The sequence below is a fragment of the Poeciliopsis prolifica genome, unplaced genomic scaffold, assembly GCF_027474105.1.
Source record: "Poeciliopsis prolifica strain line A6 unplaced genomic scaffold, Auburn_PproV2 SCAFFOLD034, whole genome shotgun sequence".
Classification (NCBI taxonomy): domain Eukaryota; kingdom Metazoa; phylum Chordata; class Actinopteri; order Cyprinodontiformes; family Poeciliidae; genus Poeciliopsis; species Poeciliopsis prolifica.
This window is the reverse complement of record NW_026562409.1, coordinates 2,879,383-2,897,807: the sequence shown is the minus strand read 5'-3', so window position 1 is coordinate 2,897,807 and position 18,425 is coordinate 2,879,383. Positions and strand designations below refer to the sequence as shown.

General features: G+C 37.9%; 1 protein-coding gene and 1 long non-coding RNA gene across 2 annotated transcripts; both read right to left on the bottom strand.

Annotated features, from left to right (window-relative positions):
• Positions 1-331: 331 nt before the first annotated feature.
• LOC129374036 (uncharacterized) lies at positions 332-4,792 on the bottom strand. The gene is made up of 3 exons (XM_055052227.1): positions 4,199-4,792; positions 3,982-4,101; positions 332-2,526 (listed from the first exon to the last, which is right to left on the bottom strand). The coding sequence occupies exons 1-3, from the start codon at positions 4,450-4,452 to the stop codon at positions 1,239-1,241; spliced, it is 1,662 nt and encodes a 553-aa protein (XP_054908202.1). The 5' UTR covers positions 4,453-4,792; the 3' UTR covers positions 332-1,238.
• Positions 4,793-6,788: 1,996 nt separating this feature from the next.
• LOC129374037 (uncharacterized) lies at positions 6,789-8,229 on the bottom strand. The gene is made up of 3 exons (XR_008607448.1): positions 7,907-8,229; positions 7,244-7,334; positions 6,789-7,081 (listed from the first exon to the last, which is right to left on the bottom strand). It is a non-coding gene; the product is annotated as an uncharacterized LOC129374037 (long non-coding RNA).
• Positions 8,230-18,425: the final 10,196 nt, after the last annotated feature.

Genomic DNA, 18,425 nt, shown 5'->3' with positions numbered 1-18,425 from the left:
CATTTATATTTTCAACTAACTGAAAAAAACCCTTTAAAATCAGTAAAAACATAAAAGAAATGATCCAGTTGCAATTGTATGGTGTTAAAGTGTTTTTAATGGCGAAAAATGCAGCAGAAATTTCTCTATTTGGTGTTTTAAGTAATACGAAACAACTGAACAAAAATCACATGAAGGAAAATAAAGTTTACACTAAAGCACACAACTTTTCAGAATTTTTTTAATCATCTCTATAAACACAAAAAACAAAACATAAAAACCAAATATACAGTAAAATTGAAATAATAAAAGAACCACAAAAATACAAAACGTGTTAAATTTAAAGCTGATCACATTATTCTTAAAGGACATCTGAGAATACAAACCCATTCAATAAATTAACATTATTGAAAAGCCCATTTATTTTAGAAACTTTATCACTTACTGGAACATGTTAGCTTAATTACACAGAGATTTGTGTTATGCTGACTTTCTTCTTTACAGGTAATAATAACATGACACATAAAATAACCATATCACATAAGATCATTAAAAATAATTAGTACAGATCTGAAATGTATGTTTAAATACTAGTTAAATGTTGTTATTCTCAAATATGCTGCTAACCTGATTAGCAAGCCTCATCTTAACACATGTCAGTTTACTGAATCCGACTGCATGTATTTTACAGCAAATGAACAAATCAAATTTTTAACTGAGTAGTTTTGAATTACAAGGTAGAGTTAAATGGGACACAAAAAAGCCAAAAATATAATTTTGTAGCTTGCCCTGCGACAGACTGGCGACCTGTCCAGGGTGACCCCGCCTCTCGCCCGGAACGCAGCTGGAGATGGGCACCAGCAACTCCCAACCCCGTTAGGGAGAAGGGTGACGGGAAATGGATGGATGGATAATTTTGTAGCATTATCATTATGTATGTTATTGTATAACTATTGTATATTTAGAAATTTCTTTAACAGAAAACATCTTTTTGTATGTTTTAGTAAAAGCGCCCTCTAGTGGAAGTGTTTGAAAAATCACATGAAAAGTTCAGAAGATCAGAAGGAAAATTTATCTGAAATATTTAACTTAGTTTTATGTCGCGGATCTGCAAAGATCGGTATATTTGATAATCGTCGTGTGGATGTGTGCATTGGAATGTCACCGGGTTCGGGTGCCATTGGGTAACCCAATCACAAAGTGACTAAGTAAAGCTTTTCATACTGTACTGCAAGGATCTGCGTGTTTGATAATAGTTGTTACAGGGTGAGTGCATGATTGGTTCTCTTGTCAGTATCTGTGTTGCCATGAGTTGTAATGGCTTCCTGTCCAAGATGTACCCCAATATTGTGTAGTGTATGTGGATCCTGCAAGGACTGGCGTGCTTGATAATAGTTGTCAAACTGTGAGTGCATGATTGGTTCTCTTATTGGTCTCTGCATTCCCGTGTATTGGAATGGCATTGTGTTCTGGGCGTAACCCGGGTATTGCGTAGTGTACAAGCTTTGCTCATGATTCTGCAAGGATTGGCGTGCTTGATAATAGTTGTCAAACGGTGAGTGCATGATTGGTTCTCTTATTGATGCCTGTATTCCTGTGTATTGGAATTGCACTGTGTTCTCGGCATAACCCGGGTATCGCGTAGTGTACAAGCTTTCCTCATGATCCTGCCAGGATTGGGGTCTTTGATGGCCGGTATGTGTCTCCGGATAAAATGGCCTTCTGAGCATGTCTCTGTTTTCTTCTTGGGTACATTGGCTTTTCCTTAGAGACTCACAGATTTTATCCCAAGAGTTTATCTGTGAGTGAAACAATGCCATTCTGGTTCTGAGGATCTTTGAGACTTTAGTCTCACTGCCTTTGACCAGACTCTTGCTGTCTTTGGCAACTGAGGAGATAGTCTGGCCAATATTAAAGCAGTGAAATACAAAATTACCAAATTCTGTGATAGGTCCAACATGCTCTTTTCTATTTCTTAGCACAACTCTATCTTTCCCACATAAAGGATTATAATTACTTATGAAATTGATACCCTTTCCTACGGCATGTACATTGAAAGCGCACTTGACTATTCCCATAGCCACATCCTTTTTGCTCTGTTTCAGATTGACTGTTGGGTATTTCACCCCATCATCAAGATAGTCCTGGATGGCTTGAAAGTTCTCCATCAAATCTTGAAATACTGTATTTGCAGTTTTCTGACGGTTATGATTGATGGCAACCTCTGTTGTGTTGGTTGCCAAACTATTGGCTTTAGTTGTTATCCCCAATGACACACCAGTTATTGTCAGCCCTAAAGCTGCTCCTCCTGTACATGGAGTTAATGCCAAACCAACAAGGGAGAGAACTGAAGCAACTGCTCCCAATGAGCCACCTACCACATTGGAGATCTTTGCTCCCTTGCCCATCCTGTCTAACCTATCAGCACACTGCTCCAGCTTATCAAGACAGTATATCATTCTACGCCGTTTCTCATTAAATATAGTGACGAACTCTTCTGAAGAGCCCTCCTGGAACAGGAACTCCATCCGAAAGTGCTCATTCATTCTGTGGAAGAAATTTTTTCTTCTTAATTCTACAGAAACATTTGAAATAATAAACTTTTTCATACATAGAAAACAGAAACACATTTTGACAAAAGTCCCATTTGTGCTCCAAAGTAAATACACAGACACATATGGAATGAATTTTCAGTCAGTCGTCTCCATTCATTTTGTGGCTTTTTTGCGCCACAATGCAAACAGTTGTTCACTGACTCTGTGTTCTCGTCCAGGAGGAGTGAATTCTGCAGGTAAATGACTCGATGCAATCTGCTGGGTTTCCTTATCCGGCAGATTGTCCAATGAAAAGGGATCATTTAAATTTCTTTTCAGCTAAAAAAGTCCAGGTGTGCCAGTACCAGTGAATGTCACGTCACCACTTTCATGGCTGTTTGAAGAAAGCTTTTGTATCAATTTGTTTGCCGTTTAAACAAGTCTAACGATAGACTCATTATATTGTTGACTAATGTTAAATATATTGCAGTAAAATATTCATCTGTACTTAGGAAACATTGGTATGACTGCTCCCTGAATGGTCAGGGCCCTTTTTATGTACCTTTTATTGTATTAATTGTTTTCTTTTCTTATGTAATTTGGACTTTGAGTCTGTAATAAAATCTACTTATCTATATATCTGTGTAAACAAAGTAAAAATCTTCTGTTCATAAGTCTGCTTGATTATGACCGATGGAACAACCTGAAAGTTGTCTGGGAAAAGTTGAACTTGTGCTGATGTTGCTTTTGGTTTGTGATACTGAAGTGAATCCTGGGTTTTCCCTGAACCCAGCCCAGTTAGCACTGATGCTAACCTGGTCACAACTAGAACATATGGTTAGTGACTCAAATGTTGATGTACTTGAAATTCGCTCCTACATCACCAACAGCGGCTGTAAATATGCCAGATAACGATGTTTACAGACGAGAAGGTGGTTGTGAATCAGTCCATTTAGAAACATTTTGCTGTGAACTAATCAGTTGGTCAGAGGAAGCTAATCATGAATGTACGGTTTAAAGGCTACACAATATTTTTTCACTGTGATTTGCTTATATTAACCTCTATCTGCTAAGGATAGAGAAACTATTCATTTGCATCAGCTGACAATAAATTAAATAGTAGATGGGTCTTCATGTCTTCCACTCCCTGCCTGTCTGGTGTCAATGGGAGTAATTTATTTTACTTTCTAGTATTTTATTATGCTAAACTATTTCCTTTTACTGTGATGTAATCTTGTAAAGTGAAAAATTAATTTTTATCATTGAAACTCCTCCATTTGGTTTAACTGGAGGAGTTAAAATGAGACTTGATTCGATGATGAATCAGGTCTCATCATTGACTCGATGACACCTGATGAGACACTGGGAATCTCATCAGGTTTTTACTTCTGATGTAATAAGTTTAATTGAAACTGATCACAACAGAAAAATAATATAATTGTATTGCAATAAAATATGTAAAGCTTACCTGATGTCACCAAGTTGCTTAATGTGATTGATCATTTCTTGAATGTCGTCTTCATACAGATACTCAGCATTCACCACAATGTCCTCATCCGTAATATTCAAGTACATCTCAAAGTGAAAGCTGTGAAAGACAAAGTTAGATACACCTTGGAGTATTATTTTTTGTCTAAAATAACAACAATGTTTATCTATGTTTAATACTATAAACATAATTTTACCCATATCTATGATCCACACATATCCTGGTGGCGGTGTCTATGTAAGTTCGCAGGCAGCTTGCCAGAATCTCCACATTGGGAAGGTAAGGGAGGAAGAAGGACTTTGCATTTCTTTTGAATGTCAGGAGGAGAGGACAGATTTGCCGTGCAGTGCTGATCATATCTTTGACATTATCTAAGTCGATCCTGTGAGGAAGGTAAACAATCTGGTTCTTGGAAAACACCTGCAGCGAAGTGACCGCCAGCTTCTCCATCGCATCCAAGAAAGTGTCGAGTTCCTCCAGACCTCTCAGTTCCTATCAACACTTCCTCCAGCTCATTTTCTCATTTTTCAAGTCTGCTCTTTTTATGAAACTGGAAATGACTCTTCAGTTTGTTAGAACCTTTTTGGTGTTTCCCTCTGTGATGGTGAAACTGGGATCTATTTTGAGAGTCTTGTCTTTGATGCTCATCATTTGCATATACTCTCTCTCTCTCCTATCCTTCCATTGAGAGAACCTGTCATGAAAGTACTTTGCTGTTGCTACGTAAGTCAGAGTATCGGTGACGTACTGACTCAAGGCCCTCTTTAGTCTCTGCCTGTAGGACAGAAAATTGACACTATGGTTATGCATACAAAAACAAATATGAAAACAAAGGTAAGCAGCTCTAATTACATGTTTGTTGTAGATAATCAGCATTTCCACTAGAACTCTTGAATGATCAACATGTTTGCTATTAGTCATAGTTTGAAAACTATTTGTTTTATTGGTGGTTTCAACAAGACCACATTAGAAGCCACCAGATCACAACCAGGAAGCAAAACACAAAGGAGGTTGAATACTTTTGCTTTAATGAAATAACATTTATTAAATGTTTCAATAATTTATTTAATAACCATTTATTTATTTCATTGTACGTTTAATTAATGATTTAATAATGTACTTAACTATTTAACTGTTTCCCTCTTAATCCTCTCAATTGTCAGAAATGTAAAACTTTTCATGCTGGTTTTGATTAAAGAGACGTGAGCTGATTAATTCCTCTCTGATCATTTACTGGAAGACTGGGTAGTAAACATCAAGCAAAGACCAATTCCCATCAGGAAAGGAAAGTTATGTAACCTTCAGATCTTTTTTATAACTTAAATTGACATGAAGATAAACTTTGTGTGTCTACAGTTGATTATTGCCGTAAATGGCAATAATGGCAATAATCTAACTGGGTCTAATTGGAATCCATTGACTCGCTTCCTTAAAGTGTTTTATGTGGGGAAAAACAAGTGGTGGTACCTCCCTTCATGTTATAAAAATATGGCATAGAAACATGTTTTTTATCTAAATCTATTGATCTATAGCTCAGTAGATTTATTGCAGAAAAATGTAGATTTATCAGAAAGCTGTGAATCAAATCCACATGAACCAGATTGAAGGTGTTTTGGAGAACATGCAACTAAATTCTTTATGCAAAGCTTCAGAAATGTTTTGTGATGTTAGTAATTTTTTGCTTTTACTTGAGTAATACACTGAAAAAAATAAGTCATTGGATGAACATAAAAAAATTATGGAAAGGTTTTCCACCTGATTACTTTGCTTTATTTCAGCACCATGTACTTGTGTTACTCCTATTTAAGCAAATGTGTTAGGTCAACCTAATTTATTAAGATTATTCCAATGTAAAGCAAATGTGTTGGCTCCACTTGTTACAATGGTGATTCAATGGGTGATTTAAATCAACATGTTGGCTCAACATAATATATTGTGGTTATTCTTATATAAATAAAATGAGTTGGCAAAACATAATTCATTAAGGTTGTTCTAATTTAAACCAAATATGTTGGCTTAACCAGAATTATGGTAAGGCAATGGATGATTGTAAATCAAATGAGTTGGCTCAACTCCATTCATTAAGGTTATTCAAATTCAAATGAAATGTGTTGGCTCAACATATGTTTTAAAGGTTCCTTTAACTCAGTTACTATAGCATGACCCAGTGTAGTGCAATACAGCCAGCCCAACTAATCTGCAATGTTTAGGACCAAATCATTGATGTAACTTCATTAAGATGAATGTAAATCTAGTTGAAACCACCTTATTTTACAGTGGTACCTTCACACTACCTGATTCAGTAGGTCCAACTCACTAAAAGCAAGTTAGCTCAACAAATATGCTTCATGCTAAAAGACAGCTAGTTAATCGTGTGGAAATCCTTTCCATTATTTCATGACGTTAATTCAAAGACATATTTTCAAGCGTTAATCAAGCATTTTAAGATAGCACTAGGTGAAAGTGTAGGAAGAACACTCAACAATTAGAAAAGGTACAACACAATTGTATTTTCAGAATTGTTATACATCGTTTTTTACACAGCACAAAACACAGCTGAGTTGGACATTGAAATAAAAAAACAACTACAAAAAGGTTACAGTTTCATTTCCCAGCCAATTCTTTACAGCATAAACATGTCAGTATAGTTGCTCAACTTAGAGAACTGTAACAATATAAATCTTTTCTACTGCAGACTTTAAACACTCATTTTCCATATGAAACTTTACTCAACTTAGCAGCGAGTTTCATATTGAGAACTTGTGCTTTCTTTGATAAGTTTCTTTCCATCCAATTTCATTATTATTTTCTGTATTACTTCAAAGGTATGCTTGAGTTACTGAGCAAGTTGAGTGCTGAACGCACTAAACTTGAGGGTAGCTCAAGTTTAGTGCATAGATTAGTCCCAGCAGCATCACTATTGCAGAAGATACACTGCCCAAGCTGTTCATAACTTCCACCTCCTCCAGGACAATCCCAACATCCAGATGTGCATCGGCAGCCTCTGCACCCTCTGCTCAATGACAACGATTCCGAGGACAGCCTCGGCTTTGGCCATTTCTGCGCATTCATCAACGTCCTAAGGGAGTTAGGGAAGGGTATTGGGGGAGAGACAATTCACATGTAATTAAATAAATAAATTAGACTGACATTGATTGAGTCACTCATGGACCTTAGTTGGTGAAAGTATTTTAACAACTCTTAGGAGATCTATTGTAAACACAAAGAGAATTTAACATACCATGTACTCCCTCACCAGCTTCTCTGGATCTTCATTTAGGTACACACAGACATTTGAGGATGCACTCTCGTCTGACCTCAGCAGTGTCTTCCTAAATATGCAGATCAAAAACAATGAGAACAATCTCAAAACTCCAGCAGTATAGGTTCACACACTTGAAAACATAGCTACATTCAAAGGAAGTGACAACAAAAGTGATCAGTGGCTTGCAGTCTATTTGAAAGATATTTAAAATTGTTAGTATCCCTTCATTATGCCATGACTAAAATGGAGTTTAACATCTCATTTAAACATCTAACTGAAGCTGTTAGAGGTTTAAATAAAGACATGAATATATCACCAAAGAAATATGTGAAAAGTACAGAATGGTCAACACAGTCTATATCCTTCTACTTTAATGAATATGCAAAGCATTCCATGTCTTACAAGTACATGGACAGTCTATGTGTGGGCTTGGAACGTCGCATATGCCGGTGTTTAAGTGTAAAATGTTTTAACAGGTCATATCTACGAGACAGAGAGAGACTACACTTCTTACATTTCCACATCCCCACGCAAATAAAGACAAATAAAACAGACTGGCCAAATAAATGTTTAGCTGAACTCTAGCTCTATAAGCTCTCTAACACTACATTCAGTCACTTTAGATCTGGCAAAACTTACTATTAGCCACTAAAATCTATAACTTGATAGCCAATGATCCCCTTGACCAGAACTTAAGCAGGTGGATTACAGACAGGTGATGTTCTGAAAGAGATCAGATATATTTTCAGCCATTAAAATATGCAATTCATACTGAACTGAGTTGTATCTTTTAGTACAAGTCCCTTGAATGCCTCATGAATATAACCACTGGACACTTGTATGCAAGCACATATGTGCAGAACAATGGTGAATTGAACATGGTAGAAAGCAATAGTAACATAGGTCAAAATGAGCACAAACAATCAACACAAAAAACATCAACATTTCAAAATTAAACCAATGAACTTCAATATGTTTCTGAGCTACAATTATTTGGGGACAACAAGAAGAGTCCAAAAAACCCCAACATCTTTACAGCAGAGGAATATGTATTTTTAAAGAAAAAAAAAATAGAAAGCTCAAGTCTGTAATAATGGATAATCCATTGAGAGTTTTAGCCTGACAAAATATACTAGAAATCCATAACTAACAGGTATTTTAGGAACATTTAACAAAGCTCAGAAAGCAATGCTTTCTGCAGGTTTCACCGACTGAAATGTAGGACTTTTTATTACCATAATTAATTAAGAATCTCGATGATGATAGAAAGGTACCAAAGTGTGTGTATCTACATTTACCTCCATAGTAACATTACTGAAATAGAATTAAAATAGTTAGAAATAGACTGATGTTAGATCAGTGTGTTAAAAATCCACTAAACCTCCAGGGAGCTCAGGAGGAGCAAAACTGTGACATTTCTGGGGTCCATTTGTGTCTCTGGCAGCAGCTTTGTACACTACATATGGCTCTGCAGACTTTTTTCGCACAGAATGTACCTAACATGGTGCGGCGATAAATGTAAACAAAAAGCTATCTGCCTTAACCTAACCGACTTAATCTACAGAACATGAAATAATGTGACACAAGTATGGAACAAGTAGAAAATGGTGCAAATGGTAGAGAAATTTTAAGTTACATATTTTATATGGATTTAGATGTTGACTCTTACCTTCTTCAAATTAAATTAGTAGCAAAAGGAATCTCCCCTCTGCCTTGAAAAAACCCAACAAGGTGCGAGCCAGTTATCTCGCGTGATTTTCCGTAATCTCTTGATGTCGCTGGATCCTCTTCAGCGGGAGATGAGTCTGACACAATAACGCTTTGGAACTGACGTCACTGTGTTTTTTTTTTATTAGATTAACTTTGACAAATATTGATATTAAATAAAAAAAAAAAACATATATATATATATATTTATATATATTTTATATATATATATATATTATTTTTTTTTTTAATTAGATTAACTTTGACAAATATTGATATTGAATAAAATAAAAAAAAACATATATATATATATATATATGTTTTTTTTATTTATTCAATATCAATATTTGTCAATATTTATATATATATATATATATATATATATATATATATATATATATATATATATATATATATATATATATATATATATATATATATATATATATATATATATATATATATATATATATATATATCTTGGCACAGCCAAGATACTGCGCAGGACCCTCAGCTCCCAGGCCTCTGGTAGAGGCCTGGGAGCTTGAGGAATTAGATGTATTCAAGTTGAGATAACGTCATTCAATCACGTTAGTTCAGTTGAGAGAAAAAACCGATTGTCTCGCGTGTTCTCGCGTGATATCCCGTGATCTCACTCGTTGTCGTCAGCACAATATCAGTCTAACTATAATGAATCATGTTAGCTCAACATGATTCAATTTTATAAATGTGAAGTCGTGGAATATCTTGTTTATCCAACATGATTTATCACGTTTTCGCTTCAAACCCAACATTATTGTGTGAAAGGTACATGATATTTTTTTTTAATGTAATACGCCCCGACGTTCTTTTTTTTTTGGCGGAAGATCTAGCTGACGTAATTGAATCACGTTATCTCACCTTGAATACATTTTATTCCATTTGCGAGAAAAAACCGATTGTCTCGCGTATTCTCGCGTGATATCCCGTGATTTCCCGTAATCTTGCGTGAACTTGCGTGATATCGCGTGATCTCACTCGTGGTCTTCAGCATAGGATCGGTCTGACTATAATGAATCATGTTCGCTCAACATGATTCAATTTTATAAACGTTGAAGTTGTGGAATATCTTGTTTATGCAACATGATTGTATCATGTTTTTGGCTCAAACATGCAATTATTTAGTTAACAGTACATGATATTCTTTTGTTAATGTGATAACCCCTGAGGTTCCTTTTTTACAGTGTATTACTGTGACGTATCACTACTCTTACTTTGGTAAAATCCTGTATACTATCTGTTTTGAGTAACTTCACTAAATGAAGGACAAACATGTTAACCAAAAATGCACCAGTTACATTCAGACTGCCACTGTTTTATGTTAAAGGGGAATTCACAAGCGTTGCTGATTTGAAGTTAGTTTTTTTTATTGGCATTTAAAGGTGAAAAATTCAAAACTGGACGAATTTTAACAGAAATAAAAGATAATTTTTCTAAATCAACATTTTAAACAGGAGAGACTGTAGTCATTTCTTTATCTTGAGAAACCAGATTAAGAAATTGTTTCAGCTGCTCTCTTGCAGAAAGCATAAAAATTGGTAATGTTTTTCCCGTCAGATTATATTTTGCTATTTAGCCGCATTTCTGTGCGGTTTAGTAAATATTCTCCTCACTCTGCGTAAAGTCTGTAACGTCTGCGCACAACCAGTTAAGGATGTGAATTATAACCTGTCAAATGACAGAGGGGCTTCAAGTTTTCCCATTGTTTTCTTTATTATTATTGTTATTTTTTAAAAACCGGACAAATACAGAAATATTTCGTTAACGCGACCACTGCGCAGGTTCTGTAGATTTGAAAGACACAAGAAAAAAATAATCAAACATTCCTGCATTCACAGAAATTTAATTCAGTGATTCCAGCTGAACAGAATAAATTCCATTTCACTCTTTTAGCGTTAATTTTAACAAAATTAATCTCTGTAATAATTTTCTATGAATGTAGATATGCATTTTGCTTACCTTTTTCTAGTCATTTTTGGTTTTTCACTGCAGTCTTTCTGCGCCCTGAGCAACTGATTGAGGAGCTTCTTAAAGAGCCTGCAGCCAAACTGATGTCTGAATGCTGACTGGTTGTGTCTTTAATAGTTTTACTGGTGCTTCCAGTCAAGAGCATTAAGGAAGTGATATTCCTTCCCAGAAGGAATATATTTTTGGGAACATAAAGGTCAGAGAAGGGATTAGCTGCCTAATCACTGGAGTAACCCTCAGTCTGGCCTGTGAAGGTCGTTCAACATGGACGCCTCACCTCTTTTATTACCCTTCATCGTAATTTTGCTTTCATGTCTTTACTTGTGTGAAACATGTATGAATTGGATGCCTGTTAATTTTTCTCTTTTTAATTCTTGTATTCTCTGTCATCGTAATTTTTCATTTTCAAAAAATGTTCAACTCAGTCGTTGTTTGTGATCTGTGTTTATAGAAACGCTTCAGGAGATCCGATTGAGAGTGAAGGAGAGATTCTGATATAAATTTAAAGTTTGAGAAATATGGCTTATCATAATCACACAGCTTTGCATAATTTTACTTCAATATATTTTTTTATTTTCAGTAAATGACATATGAAATACACTCAACATTAAATCAGTAGATATAACAATGTAATTATTTTGTTGGAAATACAATAAAGCTTGATTTATTAATTATTTCTTTCATTTGTGTTTTTTTTACTCAACAAAAAATTTAGCTCGTGCATCAAATGGACGTTTTAAATTACACAGATCTTTTTCTGCTCAAAGAAAAAAACCTGTTGTATTAATACTCCTGATAATCAAGCAGAGCAAACGGATACATTAATGGATCAGTTTGTGCAAGCTGTCTGAACTGATCCAGTCATTAAAAGAATGGAAACTCTGCACCAAAAACAGCCTTGAACATGTTATAAACTGGACTGAATCTGTTTTGGATCGTTTCTCTTGGAACGGTCATGCCGGTGTTGTCCACAGTGTAGGCGTACTGCAACCTCAGATACTGCTCCTGCAATACAGCGCTTTCAGGTGATTTCCCCAGGCAGGCAGCCAGGTGGACAGTGGCTTCATATCCAGAGAAAAAGAGCACCAGAGAAATGGCCAACATGATGGTAAAGAAGGGCACTTTGCCAATCCCAAGGTCGAGGTACGGGACGAGATACCGTTTGCTGCTGGTGCACCAAATTCTGCTGCTAGAGCAGTGAAAGCTGCAAACGCAGGGTCTCCTACTTTTGCTACTGGACCAACCGTGATGACGGGGACGAGTTGAAGTCCAGCATTCTTCATGGAGTTCCAGCGCTGAGGAAGGGTAAATGAAGTATGGGCTGCTGGAGGAAAAGGGCATAGGTCAGGATCGGTGCATCTAAACAGTCGGTGGTCAGGCTGGATGCTTCCTTTAGCGATGCTATAAGCCGCGTTAGCATACAGGAGGCAGTTCCAGGGAGAATACAGCAGGACGTCTTTGATGGATGGCAGAGGCAGCATAAATCCTGCAGGAATCATTCGGTTGTCAATCGAACCATGAGCCAAGAAGATCAACTCAATCTTCTTCTTCTCCCGATCCTCCTCCTTCTTCTTCTGCGCCTCCTCATTCAGCTTTTCTTCTATAAATTTGGCAAGATTTACCAGATGGACCAAGATATCAGACTCTGCGTTTTCTCTCAACCACTGTTGGAGCTCTGGAGAATGAGTGTTATTAATTAAGTGGTCAATCAGCTCTTTCTTCTCATCTCTGGTCATGTTTTCCTTCTGTATGATGAATTTGATTCTCACCAACTTCTTAAGAGCTCCTCTGCAAAAAGATTTAAAAATAAAATTATTTTTCCACACACGTTTCTATTTAAATAAATTTTTATACTCTTACATATCACTTCTCATCCACCATCATCATAAACACCGGAGTGCCACAAGGCTGTGTGATCCCTTCCTCTACTCTCTCTTCACCCACGACTGCAGACCTGTCCATGGCTCTAATGCCATCATCAAGTTTGCAGATGACATCACGGTGATCAGCCTCATCAGAGACAACGATGAGGTCGCCTACAGGGAGGAGTGGACCGTCTGGCTGAGTGGTGCGACAAGAACTACCTGCAGCTGAACACCGAGAAGACCAAGGAGCTCATTGTGGACTTCAGGAGGAACGCCGACCTGCACCCACCCATCCACATCAAGGGAATAGCGGTGGAGCGTGTGAACAGCTTGAAGTTCCTGGGAGTCCACATCTCCGAGGACCTGACCTGGATGACCAACTGCTCCAAACTCGTCAAGAAGGCGCACCAGCAACTCTTCTTCATGAGGACCTTGAGGAAGAACCACCTGTCCTCAGAGATCCTCACCATCTTTTACCGCTGCACCATTGAGAGCATCCTCACCAACTGCATCACAGTTTGGTATGGGAACTGCTCTGTCTCCGACAGGAAGGCTCTGCAGAGGGTGGTAAAAACTGCCCAGCACATCGCCGGGGCATCGCTCCCTGCCATCAATGACATCTACAGGAAGCGGTGTCTGAAAAGGGCCGGGAAAATCACCAAGGACTTCACTCACCCTGCGCACACGCTCTTCTCTCTCCTGCCCTCTGGGAGGCGATACAGACGCCTACGGACCAGAACCACCAGGCACCGGAACAGCTTCTTCCCCACAGCTGTCACGCTCCTGAACGCCTCCTGACACAAACTACACAAACTATAGGGACTGTACCTCCCCATCCCCGGACTGTTTCCCTCACATACACGATCTGTATATAATCTTCATATAATCTGTAAATCTAATTTGCCATTATTTATCCTGTATTATAAAACAACTTATATATATATATATATATATATATATATATATATATATATATATATATATATATATATATATATATATATATATATATATATATACATACTCTCCATTCTTCATATTCCTGTATATTCCATATAATTTGTGTAATTTGTTTGTATAAAATATGTACATAGCTCTCATATTTATATTTGTACAAAACATTTTATTTATAGCACATCAATATTATTCTGTTTATATCTTCGTACACCTGTTTATAAATATTTATATCCTGTGTAGCACTTCTGGATAGATTCAAACTATATTTCGTTGCTTTGTACATGTGACAGTGCAATGACAATAAAGTTGAATTCTATTCTATTCTATTTTCTTGCACCCATAAAACTTTGTGGTGAAACATTTTCAAACAAGAAATTTCTATTTTCCAAATTATATTCTTGTTTTGTTTTTTGTTTTTTGACAGAAAGTTAAAATTTGCACAAAGCTGCAAAACATTCAACCATCTCTATTAAATCCAAATTTTAACATTAAAATGATTTAATAAAAATTTTGAAATTATGGCATGAAACAAGAGGTGGGTTAAAGTCTCCAATGTCATTACACGTTTTGTTCAAGTTTTAAGAGTCAAAAAAGTAAAGAAAAAAAGGGAGCAATACTTTAATGCACTTTATTTTGTTGTTTACAAAATGTTTACAGTGACATAAATCTGAGGAGTTGACAGTTCAAACAGGAGATTAACATATGTTTTCATAATAAAACATTGTTTTATCATTTTCATACCTTATTTCCTGCAGTTTTTGATCCGTCTCCTCGGCGCTGCTCCGGACGGTCCTGGCCTTTTTCCTCAGAGTCTGACTGGTTTCTGTCTCGATGTTGTCGATGTTTTTGCAATAACTAACCAGCTCAGGAACAGAAAACAAAAGCCCGACCGCTCCTCCTGCCATCTGAACACAACACATCTGATTAGACAGCGTTAATCAGAGCGGGCACAAAAAAAAAATCAACGGAAAAATTATTTCAAAGTTGGCTTAACTTAGAAATGCATTAAAAAGTTAATCAAATGTAAAATACGTCAACTTGACATAATAACGTAAAAACTTTAAACTTTCAGTTGCTCAATTCAATCATCTCAGTTTAAGTTTCTTTATTAAGTGTTTTGAACTCGACATTTAAAGTTGATGCATTTAAACTGAGTCCAAGCAACAAGGAAACTAGACTGAATCAAACGGAGTCAGGATGTTTTTTACAGTGTAGAGAGGCGTAAGTTTTTCCTTCATGTTTATAAGAAACAGAGGAAATGTTTAGCAATCTGAAGTTAAATCTGCTGAATCTGCTTCACTTCATCTCTGTTCACTTCTTTGAAACTTTTATGTCTATTTTTTAAAATAATCAATATTATCTTTTCTGTGGCTGAAAAATAACAAACTGCCTGAAATAATGTGATGTTTTCCTAACTGGGAGCAATTTAGCAGGGGCTCGAAAATATAATCCTGTTTATTAATGCAAAATTAACAATAAGGATGTAAACAGTGGCATGTAAATGTTGAGTAATTATGCTCAAACTTGCATAAACTTTAGCTCATTATCTTGTCTAATATTTCCAAATTCATTAAATGCAAAATCAATTTAGTCAAATAAGAAAGATAATAATACTGAAGTTAAAGAAATGTACATTTCAGTAAAACTACTCTAATAAATACCTTTATTTCCAATAGGTTATTCTAGTCGGCTCATATTACCTGCATCCAACAGAAACATGCAGCAGCAGCAGCATGTTTCTGTTGCAGGTGTAAAACCAGTTCAAGTATCTTCATGCTGCGTTTAGAGGCAGGTTGGCAAAACACCTTAGGAGTAACAATGGATTAAACTGTTGTGGAAAAAGTGAGCAGAGGGAACAGATACAGGAACTGCAGGAGCCCCTAATGTATCATGTCAGGATAGGAATAATAGAAAGTTGGTCACTCTGAGGTAAAAATAAAGATAAAAACAGCTTCCAGTCCAGCTGATCCAGCTGACTGGGTGGGCGATGCCCCCAGTGCTGCCAGGTCTTTACCTACTGGTGTTAGATTCTTACTTACATTTCCAGCTGCTACTGAAGTTGCTTTTTTCCCCAGAGAAGAAGCCGCTTTCTTCCCTCCTTCCCGGACTGCCACGAACATAGCTGTTGTAAGGATTGTAAGACAATCTGTGATCAGAATGTCAATGGCTTTGAGCCTCTTGAACAAGTTGATAAGCGGTAAGTCTACAGCCGCTCTGATCATGATGCCAGGGAGGTCCAGCCCCTAACTGTCTGGCCATCGATCTCATGAAAAACTCCATAATGTTTGCCATCAGGATCATCTCCACCAGCAGCTGAACCACCATGGTGATGGACACCGGAGGCTTGTCGTTTCAGTGTCTCAATGAGGTTTTTCATTTCCTGTTCCAGACTCTGTAGCTCTTCCAGAACCTTTTGGGCTTCCTCCATGATGTCTTTGGACTTGCTGGCGCTGTAAGCATCAGAACCAACTCATCCTTTATCTGAGGGGTCCATATACAAATGATGAACGAAAGGAAACAAATAAGTTAAGTTGTAATTAGTTAAGTTTGTGTAGCATAACATGGGTAGTGTGTGCCTACCAACTGGTGCTTCTGCTGTGCAATAGGTTGTGCTGGGTGGGGGCAGTTCAGTGCCATTTCCTTCTGCTTCACTGTCTTCCTCCCCAGAGTCTGACTCTGAATCTGTATCAGCCTCATCTCTCTCTGGAACTTAATTATGAAATGCATAAACAGACACAATAAAAAAATGCAAAAAGCATCATGCTAACCTTTAGAATTAGGCTTATTGGATTTTACTACTTAATAACTCTCTGTCACAGCCTCTAACCCGCGGGTGATCCACTTGGGCCTGGAGTCTCCTGGCTGGATTCTCCAGGTTGGTCACTGCTGCAGGGTTCTGTCTGGTCCTGGTCACTGCTGCAGGGTTCTGTCTGGTCCTGGTCACTGCTGCAGGGTTCTGTCTGGTCCTGGTCACTGCTGCAGGGTTCTGTCTGGTCCTGGTCACTGCTGCAGGGTTCTGTCTGGTCCTGGTCACTGCTGCAGGGTTCTGTCTGGTCCTGGTCACTGCTGCAGGGTTCTGTCTGGTCCTGGTCACTGCTGCAGGGTTCTGTCTGGTCCTGGTCACTGCTGCAGGGTTCTGGTCGGGTCCTGATCACTGCTGCAGGGTTCTGTCTGGTCCTGGTCACTGCTGCAGGGTTCTGTCTGGTCCTGGTCACTGCTGCAGGGTTCTGTCTGGTCCTGGTCACTGCAGGGTTCTGTCTGGTCCTGGTCACTGCTGCAGGGTTCTGTCTGGTCCTGGTCACTGCTGCAGGGTTCTGTCTGGTCCTGGTCACTGCTGCAGGGTTCTGTCTGGTCCTGGTCACTGCTGCAGGGTTCTGTCTGGTCCTGGTCACTGCTGCAGGGTTCTGTCTGGTCCTGGTCACTGCTGCAGGGTTCTGTCTGGTCCTGGTCACTGCTGCAGGGTTCTGTCTGGTTCTGGTCTGGCCCTGGTTTTTGCCTTTTTAAGAAGAACTGGGAGATCTTTCCTTTTCTCTTCATTTGGGCCCTACACAAAATAAGAGCCTGGTATTTACACGCCATGACTGTTTGGCAGAGACAACACTATTTTAACTATTATTTAAACTATAGCTTTTAGTTTTCTGTAGCTAGCTAAAATAATACTAAATTAAAAATACATTAATTAAAATTAATTAATATAACTAGTTGGGTTATAATTCAAAGCTTTCATTTGACATAGCCTACTTACATTTCAGTCATTATAAAACTTAATGATTTTTCTCATATTCTTTCCACACATTTCAAGCAAGAGCTGGGAGATATAAAACATTACAGGGCAGCATGTCACTAAAACATGTGTTAAAAGAATCTGTCTAAACACGACCTACCAGCACTAGCGTGGCTAATATAATAAACGAGGCACTACGCAGCGGTACACAACCATTTTGTTTTCTTTTTAGAAATGTATGACAAGAGCCGCCTCTTATTAGGAAAGTAACAGCGGTTACCGCTGAGCGGTAAAATGTAAATACCTGCAAAACTCCTCCACGGTGTAACTCTAAAGCCGCGGATGTGTTTTGAATCAAGCAGGACCCGCATGTCAGTTTAACCAATGAACAGCGTCGGGCATCGAGCTGCCTCCAGGGACAGTCGGAAATTACAGTTTTCCTGGCAAATCTTTGCCGATGTCATAAGTATTATATTTTAAAATGACCATTTCCAGTGGGGTGGCAGTAGGGGTGGCAAGGGCTACTACTTTGCAATCGAACCAAGTGAGTGACAGGAATCCAGCCAACGATACGATACGGTTCACTTTCGCTGCAGCCAATCATCGCATGCTATTTTGTGTACGTGCCTTGGTCATACACGCTGTGGCACCGTGCAGGTGAGAATTGTGCGGCGGAGTTAAGAGACGTGAAAGCTAACACTTTATAATGTCTAAGTGGGACATCCACTCACCAAGCCAAAGTAAAAAAAAAAATAAATGCACTTCTTCTAAGATCAAATGGCCGTCGGAGTTTGTGCAACTACAAGAACAGTACAGTGGAGTGACCGTGTCAAGGAGGCAATGGGGCAAAGGGGGAATTTCTGCCCCATTTCTGCCATCACCTGATGATGTGATGGCA